Below are 8,946 nucleotides of genomic sequence, written 5' to 3'. Positions count from 1 at the left end.
CCTAATGGTTATCATTGAATTGCTAAGAACCTTTAATCTCCTTATTCCTTTGCTAATGGCTATGTCCAGACCTTTCCATAATGCCAATAATTCTGCTTGATTATTTATTGCGGTACCCAGAGCCCAGGAAAATCTAGTCTCTGATTGTTCTTCAAGGCAGAAAATCACCCCTCCCGCTCTTGCCACCCACCTGTGAAGGGAGTTTGATTAATAAAATATCAAACCAAGATATAATAAGCCAAAAAATCTTAAATATATTTTTACAATCATTAACTAAAAACTTAACTTAGGTTCATTAACCCATATAAACTTTTTAAATAATTTTATTGATTATCATCAATCAATTTACTTCCTCTACATGAAGTGCATAAAATTGGTAAAAATATTTAAATATATATCCTTTATAGCCCACTAACTAGAGATTTAAAAGCTCTATGACAAAAAAATAAAAATATAATATACAATTATGAAGATTACTTCCTCTACATGAAGTGCATAAAATTGGTAAAAATATTTAAATATATATCCTTTATAGCCCACTAACTAGAGATTTAAAAGCTCTATGACAAAAAAATAAAAATATAATATACAATTATGAAGAAAAAGATTGAGTTTAAAAGCATTTGAATAAAGATAGTTATCTTAACAGTAAAAAAAACTAACTATTAATAAAAAATTTCTAAGTATCAAAATTATTAAAGTTATAATTATTCAATGAATAAGTGTCTTCTACATATTAAAATTATAATTATTCAATAAATAAGTGCCTCTATCAACTTAAAATCATAAATAAGATATTTTTATATTTAAAAAATTAACATTTATATTTAACCATTTAATTTATTATATGATTCAGATTTATAAAATTTTCAATATTAAAAAATAACATAAAAGATACAATATTTCCTGTTTGTATTTATTTATTTATTTTTTTCTTTAGTTCGAGTTCCTTCTAAATTATTTTGGAAGGAGCTCCAACCGAAAAAGATACAAACTGGAAAGAGTATTATAACTTGTAATGGTTTGACTATGCAAGACAACTCTATGACCAGGATCCCAAGGTTGACCCTCCCCCCCTTGGTCAACACTGATACTGAACTCTTCACGATGCAAGAGGTAGAGATGGGTATCAAGAAGTTGGGTGTTGAAAAAGCAAAAGACTTACTTGAACTCCAAGTAGAATATCTAAAGTGGGGCTCAAAGATCCTTGCACCTCACATTACAAAAATTTTCAACAACATCATACAACAGGGGCTCCCCACAGATTGGACAACTAGTATGGCAATACCTCTTTTCACGAGCGGTGACGTCAATAATCCATCCAATTATAGGACCATCATGATAAACCCTTTGTTTGCGAAGCTATTTGGAAGCATGCTAGAAAATAAAATTAGCAAGTGGGCATAAGAAAGAGATAAGTGTGCTAAAGGGCAAGCAGGTTTTAGACCTAAACATTCCACAGTTGATCATTGTATAACTTTAAGGCACATCATTGAAAAAGTTTGGGAGAAAAAGGAAGAAGCCTTTTGTTGCTTTGTTGATTTTAGAAAAGCGTTTGACACGGTTCCTAGGGGTAAGCTTTGACACATAATGGAGGAACATGGGGTTCTTAAACATTTGAGAGCAGTTGTGCATAGGCTGTATGAAGAGGTGAAAGTCAAAATTAGAACTTCAGTAGGCATTTCTGAAAGTTTTAGAAGCGATATCGGGGTCAAGCAAGGTTGCCCACCGTCTCCTACCGTTTTTGGTTTATATATCAACAAGCTTGAGGAGTGGTTAAATTCGCAAGGGGGTGATGGTATCTATTTGGGCAAGTTTGTTATAAGACTTCTTTTGTATGCAAATGACCTTATTCTGATTGCTAAATCGGCTCTTGGTTTGCAAGAGCACTTACTATCCCTTGAGCATTTTTGGAGAAGTGTGGGGATGCAAGTCAATATCGGCAAAATGAAAGCAATGGTTTTCTCTAAGAAAAGAAAACATAACCAGCGTAAGTTCTACTTTGAGGCAACATTCTGGAAGAAGTTCCGGATTACAAATACCTCAAATTGACTTCAACAAAAATCTAAGCTGGGATGGTTGTAGACAGAAAAGAAGTTTGGGGGGTTGGAAAGCATTTTATGCTTTTCAAGATAGGTGCAGAGAGGCAGAGTTATGAGACTAGGAAACCACTCAAACTCTTTTTGGGCTTCTAGTAATTTCGACGATTCTCTATGGTTGTGAAGTATGGGCAAGCAATACATCCGACATGCAGTGGAAACAAATTGAGAAAATTCAGAAGCGTTTGATTATAAACAAATTCAAGATTAAAAGTGCAGTTCCTTATGCTATTTTGTTAAGTGAAACATGGGCTGCTCCTATTGAAGCAATTGCTATGGTTCGAGTCATAAGGTATTTAAAAAAAATTGAGCAAATGGAAGAGAGTAGATGGCCTAAGGTTGTCTTTAATGACAAATTGTGCAATAGAAAAAAAACTTAGATGTAGCAAAATAACAAATGGTTTAGTAAATGGGGTATTTGCTTGAACGTGTGTCCCATAAACAACAAATAGATAAAAGCTTTGGTTATGGATAAGTTCCACAAGCATACTTGGGATAAGGAGCTAGGAAGAAAGAAAAAAATACTATATTGAAGTGTTTAATCCCACTCATAGTCATCAACCAAAAGCATACATACAGGCCAATATCTCTTGGAGAGCCAAAATTCTTATTGCTCAGTTAAGGACTAATTCTCATCAACTCCGTTGTGAAACAGGGCGCTGAAAGAGGCCAAAAGAAGTGTGGGAGGAAAGAGTGCATTTTTTGTTCTTCCGGAAAAGTGGAAACAAAAAATATTTCATTTTAGAATGTGAGGCCTTCAAAGACAATAGGGAAAATTATGCAGATATGCTGGTAGCTAGCTCTTGGGATAATCTATTTAGCAAGGGGTTTGTCGAGAAGCTGGGAGCATTTATTGTGAAGCTTTATAGAAAAAAAGACCAAATACATCAGAAGCAATCTGTCTCATAAACTATCTTTAACCTCTTAAACGTTAAAATAATTTCTTTTAACAATTTAATTAAATTTATAAAAATAATTATATTTGAAATTTTTTCCCTATTTAAAAAATTAACATCTATATTTAACCATTAAATTTATAAAGGCACCCAAATTTATATCTCTCATCCAAGTTAAGCTAATAATGTCCAAAACCACTCCATATGTAATGAACTATAAATAACAAAATAAGGTAGGTGTTTGCTTTAATGGCTCAAATAATGAGCCGATCTAATGATGATCAATCCATCAGCGAGTCCAAAAAATTGAACTCCACTTTCCGAATATTTTATAATCGGAGACGTGTTTATACAGACGCAGGAGTTGTGTAGACAGAAAGATTGCGAATCCCACTCAATTCTTCTCCATTAAAAGTTCACTATCTGTGGAAGCAACGGGCCCGATTACTACGAACCAAACAAATACTATATAAAAGCCGCGCATTAAGTGCATTATTTTGCCCACAATTGTTCTCCATATGCACACCACGAGCGCCTTTCTGCACTGAATAAACTGCAAGGCCTTCAACTTCGTATCAGAATTCAATGGCAGAGGATGCCGATCAACCACAACTGATTTCTTAGTGATCTCTACTCAATTAATCTCATCTGTATTATGAAAGAGGTAAGGATAATTTGAGGCTTTTGCTCTTTATATCATTGAATTTGAATCTATTTGCATTTTTCTTTCCCTTGTGCCCAACTGAAAGAAATATTAAGTTGGCAAGGGGCAATGCTTTCTTTGGCTATTACAGACATCTGAAGGGTTAGATTGCTTTATAACCCTACAGTAAGACATAGGCATACATGGGGAAGAAAGCCAAGAAGAAGACCCACCATGGATCTGGGCAAAGGGTTAAGAAGGCACCCTCCAATACTACTCCAGCACAGAAGACTGAAACCAATGAAAAAATTACATCAGACACAAGTTGCAAACATATGGATAAGGGTATTAATCTGGAGAAACTGAACACCCAGCTTGCGAAGTCATCAGTTTTGCAATGCCAGGGATGTCTGAAGAGTAGCGGAGGGAAGAAGGAAAAGAAAGGAAAGGGTAAACCTGGGAAAAACAAGAGGGTGTCCAAGGATTTTTCATCAGGAAGCATTTGGGTTTGTTTGGCTTGTGGCAATATGGGTTGTGGTAATGAAGAAGAAGAAATTGATGTTGATAGGCACGCTTGGAAGCACTGGCTCTATACACATCACCCTTATGCTTTGCAATGCAATGAGAAGCTCCATTGCTGGTGTTTTCCTTGCCAAAGGACTGTGCATGACAGTTCTGCTGTGCCGCATGGCGAAGGTGAAGATGGCTGTCCGAGTTTGCAGATGCAGGCCGTTAAGTTGGTGCAGGAGAAACTGCTGAATAAATCACAGGTTGATAATGATATCGGGTTTAGGGAAGAGGAAAATGTTCTGGGGCTCAACGGGAAACTTGAATCGCAAAGTTCAGATGAAAAGGATGGTATATGCAATGGGAGCAGCAGCCATGTAGTTAAAGGTCTTATGAATCTAGGTAATACTTGTTTTTTCAATTCGGTTTTGCAGAATTTGCTTGCATTGGATGTGCTTCGTGACCATTTCATGAAACCCTCACAACTTCCCGAAGGACCAATAACTTCGGCTCTGAGGAAGCTGTATGTGGAAACAAGTTTAGAGGGGCTGAGGCAAGGTGATGACAATGGATTTAAAAAGGGGATGAAAGGTATTGGAGCGATCAGCCCCAGGGTTCTTTTTGGAGCTATTTGTGCCAAGGCTTCTCAATTCAGGGGATATCAGCAGCAGGATAGCCATGAGTTGCTGAGATGTTTACTGGACAACTTACACTTAGAAGAATTAGGTGTAAGCAAGTCAAAATCCATGATCCACCCAAATTATTTAGATCAGAATCCTGGAGATGATGAGGTAGCTGAGGGTAACACAGATGAAAAGTCAAACCATACGAACGGGGCTTCGAAAATAGCAACATTGGTGAATCGTGTATTTGATGGTCAACTATGTAGCACAGTTCGCTGCTGTGAATGTGATTATTGTTCGGTGGTGTATGAGCCATTTCTTGATTTGTCATTGCCTATCCCGACTATACGAACATCAAAGAAAGTCTCACTGCCTCGACAAAGAGCCTCAGCAGCTTCAAAAATGCAATTGAAGGATGATGCTAGAAGTAGCAATATTGGCCACGGAGAGGGAAGTTGCAGATCAGACCTTAAGATTCAATCAGAGGCAGAGATAGATATACTTTCCCACACAACCTCTCCACCTATTCTTCAGAACAGAATTACTGAAAGAGAAGAAAAGGCTGCAAATGAGTCTGATCTGCTGGAAGGTAGAGTGGCAGATGGACCTGCTTTGAATGAAGATACTGATTGGAATGTATCTGGTCCACAAGAAATTAGTGGATGGAATGTAGGTGGTCCACAAGAAAATAATGGATGGAATGTATCTCATTCACAAGAAGATAGTGGATGGAATGTATCTGGTCCACAAGAAGATAGTGGATGGAATGCATCTGGTCCACAAGAAATTAGTGGATGGAATGTGTCTGGTCCACAAGAAGATAGTGGATGGAATGTGTCTGGTCCACAAGAAGATAGTGTATGGAATGTATCTGGTCCACAAGAAGACTCTGGATGGTTGGACTATCTTGGATCGCCAACTGGATCTGAAGATATGTTATATCAAGGGCAAGGTTCTTTTGATACATTGGAAAATGTGCAGCAAATTGAGAATCATTGTGTAGAAAATTCCATCCCTGAATCTGATTTAACTCTGCCTGATGGCTCTCAAACAGAGTCTCCTCTTCCTGTGATTGGGGATTCAGAGGTATTGCTACTTCCGTACAAAGAAATGGATTTTGTAGCTGGGAATGAGCTGGAGGTAACATGTAGGTCTCCAGATTTGGCTCAGGTGGACATTGATGATGGCTTACACAAACAGTTCGATGAATCTTTTGATGGGTTTGGGCAACTGTTTGATGAGGATGAAACATCTGTTGTTCAGAAAGAAGAATCAGAAGAAATTGAATCAGTGAACTTTTTATATGATGAAAATGGTGGAGATTATTTGTTGGATATGGGTATCTCTGTTACTACTGAAATGAAGGAAGAAGAGATCAAGGCCACAGTTTTTCCAATGTCTGTTGATGGTTGTTTGGCGGAGTTCACAAGACCAGAGCTCCTCAGTGGAGAAAATGCATGGAAATGTGAGAAATGTGCTTCCAAACTTGTTAAAGGTTCTGATAATCTTGAAAAGAGGGCAGCAAAAGAAGAGCATGTTATGAGAATTAACGGCAGGTTGACTGCAGGATCAGTGTTGAATATCTCGGATGCATTGCCGATGGGTGAGAAACAAGTGGAATTGGAAAATGGAGAGAAGTCCGACTTACTTGAGAAAGTAAGAGGTACAGAGCTTGAAGATTGCTCTTCAACAAGGTGTTCTGGAACTTCTGCTATAAAAGCAGATGAGCCACAGATACATAGTGGGAGAGGTATGTGCAATGGAGTTGCCAAGAAGGGAAGATGCAATGCCCAGGGTGAGATTGAAACTCAATGTCAGCAGACTGAGTTTCTATCTAGTTTTGATGATATAGACAATGGTCAACCATCTAACCACGAGGGGCATCAAATGAGAAGGGGATCTGCAGGGAAAGACACTGTCCCAGCCGGTGTTTCTTATGATAGAATGATAAACGATTCTTGTGTTCAAGGGTCTTCATGTAGTCAAGCAGAGGGTTATTCTAACAAGAATGTTTTAGGGATTTGTGAGGCTGAATACAGTTCAGAAATTGATGGGATCAAACTAGCTGAAAGGCCTGCTTCCACAAGCTCAGTGGCAGAGGGTGATGGAAGTTCAGTCAATTTGGGAGGATGTGATTTGCAGCCCCAAAAATTTAGGTCAACTGGGAAAGGATATAATAGATTGGAGAAAAGAAAGTCAAAGAAAAAAGAACCTGAAGCGAATGGCATAAAACAGGAAGCAACTAAAAGATATCTCATCAGCAAGGCACCACTTGTTCTAACCATACATTTAAAGAGATTTTCCCAAGACATTCGAGGGCGCTTAAGCAAGTTAAGTGGTCACGTTACCTTTCAAGAGAGGCTTGACCTCAGGCCCTTTTTGGACCCCAGGTGATTTCCGACCCTTTGAAGTATGCTTATTATATTTTGCTTTCTTTCCTGATTTCTGAGACATATTCTTCTCTTTCATTGTTTTTTATTTGCTTATGCATTTTTTCCCTTGACCATAGGAAATTAAATTTGGTTACATGTTAACTTTAGGAGTGTATGGTATCTCATTTAATGCTAATTTGTCATATCTAACATCTTTGCAGAATGTTGGAAATCCACTGCCCATTGTCTTTTAAATTGTTTGTAACATTCAAATATGATTTATTTCCTTTCCACAGTAGGAATTTTAATCTTAATTATCATAGTGTATTCATATATACAATATGTTGTCAATATAGCTGAGAGCATGAAAATATTGAGTAATTTTTTTAGAGGGATAGCAAAATTACATGAACAGAATACCATGACTGGTATCTCCATCATCCTAAGTTGCACGAAACGAGGAAATGGGTATGAGTTTCCGAAACGGGCACGAGTTTCCGAAACGGGCATGGGTACGAAACGTGACCCCCCTAAATTTTGGAAACGGGAAAACACAATATATATATATATATATATATATATATATATACTCATGAATGATCACATAATGAAAATAGCAATATCCAAAATCAGCCACGAGAAATTTCTAATTTCTTGTCTCGTGCTTGATTGGGAGTCTCCTCCTACATAGTCAAATGACCTTAGTGCTCTTGATTAAATACAAGTTCCATACCCTAGTACATGACAAAATCCAATGGAAACATTGCAATCCCCCAATCTTGAAATCCTGAAAAATAGATAAGTCTGCTGGATTTTGAATGAGATCTAAAATTCTACTTTCTCCATATGAAATCCAATGAGGGCGAAACCACTCTCAAACATCTTGAGTCATTTCATGGTAATGTTAAAAATTTAAGTAAAAGTGACATTCTCCTTCATTTTTCATTTAAAAATAAAGGAGAATGTCACTTTTACTTTAAGAATTTAACATTACCATGAATTGCATATCAACACTAGGGCCATAGGCTTGAACATTAGGATGCCCCACTCAAAAAAATCCTCTTTTTTTATAACTTGAGAGGCATCTAGAAGCATCCATAAGATATTTTAGTTGCCCAATAAAAAATTAGAAGCCAAAAAAAAAAATACAAGAAAAAGTCAAGTTCGAAGAGGAAACTCTGCTGTATGGCCTGGAAACTTGTTTCCGGCCGTACTGGCCACATTTCCTCCTCAAGAAACGGACCAGTACGGCCGGAAATGAGTTTCCAGGCCGTACGGTACGAGTTTCCTCGTTCCCGTTTCGTTTCCAGCCGGAAACGGACCCTTCTCCAACGTTTCCTGCAACTTAGCCATCATCCATCCTTGTTGGGTCAAAATCTGAAGAGACTGAGAGGTCCGAGTCTGAAAAAAGGTTGGCTGATTGTGAAATTAATGTGGAGCCAAAAAATAAAAAAGTACATGAAGCTATTGCTGTTCTAGGGGCTACAGTGTCTATCAGCAGCTATAACCAAGAAACATCTGTACCACAGTACAGCAGAAACATCAACATAAACCACACATTTCCTCTCTGTAGCATTCAAAAAAATTATTTAAGTTCTTCACAGTAGCTCAGCTCAGAAACAGTCAGAATCCTAATGCCAGGATTGATGAAAATAAAATTTTTGCTTCTGTTGGGATTATTTCCTCCCCCAAGTGTCTTCTTGCAGTTCCAACCCATCCTTGGATAGCTTATCAGCTTCCCTGTTATTTCCCTGTATACATCAGTGAAAATGATGTGAGTAAAAGAAGACTGCAATTCCTTGATGT

The 8,946-nt window shown here is 37.5% G+C and overlaps 1 protein-coding gene across 2 annotated transcripts in view; it reads left to right on the top strand.

The window, feature by feature from the left end:
* The first annotated feature begins 3,281 nt into the window (after positions 1-3,281).
* Positions 3,282-8,946, top strand: part of LOC149224707 (ubiquitin carboxyl-terminal hydrolase 2-like) — a 54,452-nt gene continuing 48,787 nt past the window's right edge. Inside the window, exons 1-2 of one of the 2 annotated variants that reach the window (XM_089386227.1) lie at positions 3,282-3,659; positions 3,826-7,158. In XM_089386227.1, coding sequence (XP_089242353.1) covers positions 3,842-7,158 — 3,317 coding nt within the window. In that variant the 5' untranslated portion in view covers positions 3,282-3,659; positions 3,826-3,841. Of the gene's footprint in view, positions 3,660-3,789; positions 7,159-8,946 lie in introns of both variants that reach the window. The other variant, XM_089386226.1, reaches the window with a different exon arrangement.

This window comes from Pinus tabuliformis, chromosome Q (genome assembly GCF_031772625.1).
Source record: "Pinus tabuliformis cultivar Carrire ecotype Pingquan chromosome Q, CPIR1, whole genome shotgun sequence".
In the NCBI taxonomy this organism is placed as follows: Eukaryota; Viridiplantae; Streptophyta; class Pinopsida; order Pinales; family Pinaceae; genus Pinus; species Pinus tabuliformis.
The sequence above is the reverse complement of the archived record's forward strand: the minus strand, read 5'-3'. Positions and strand labels throughout refer to the sequence as shown.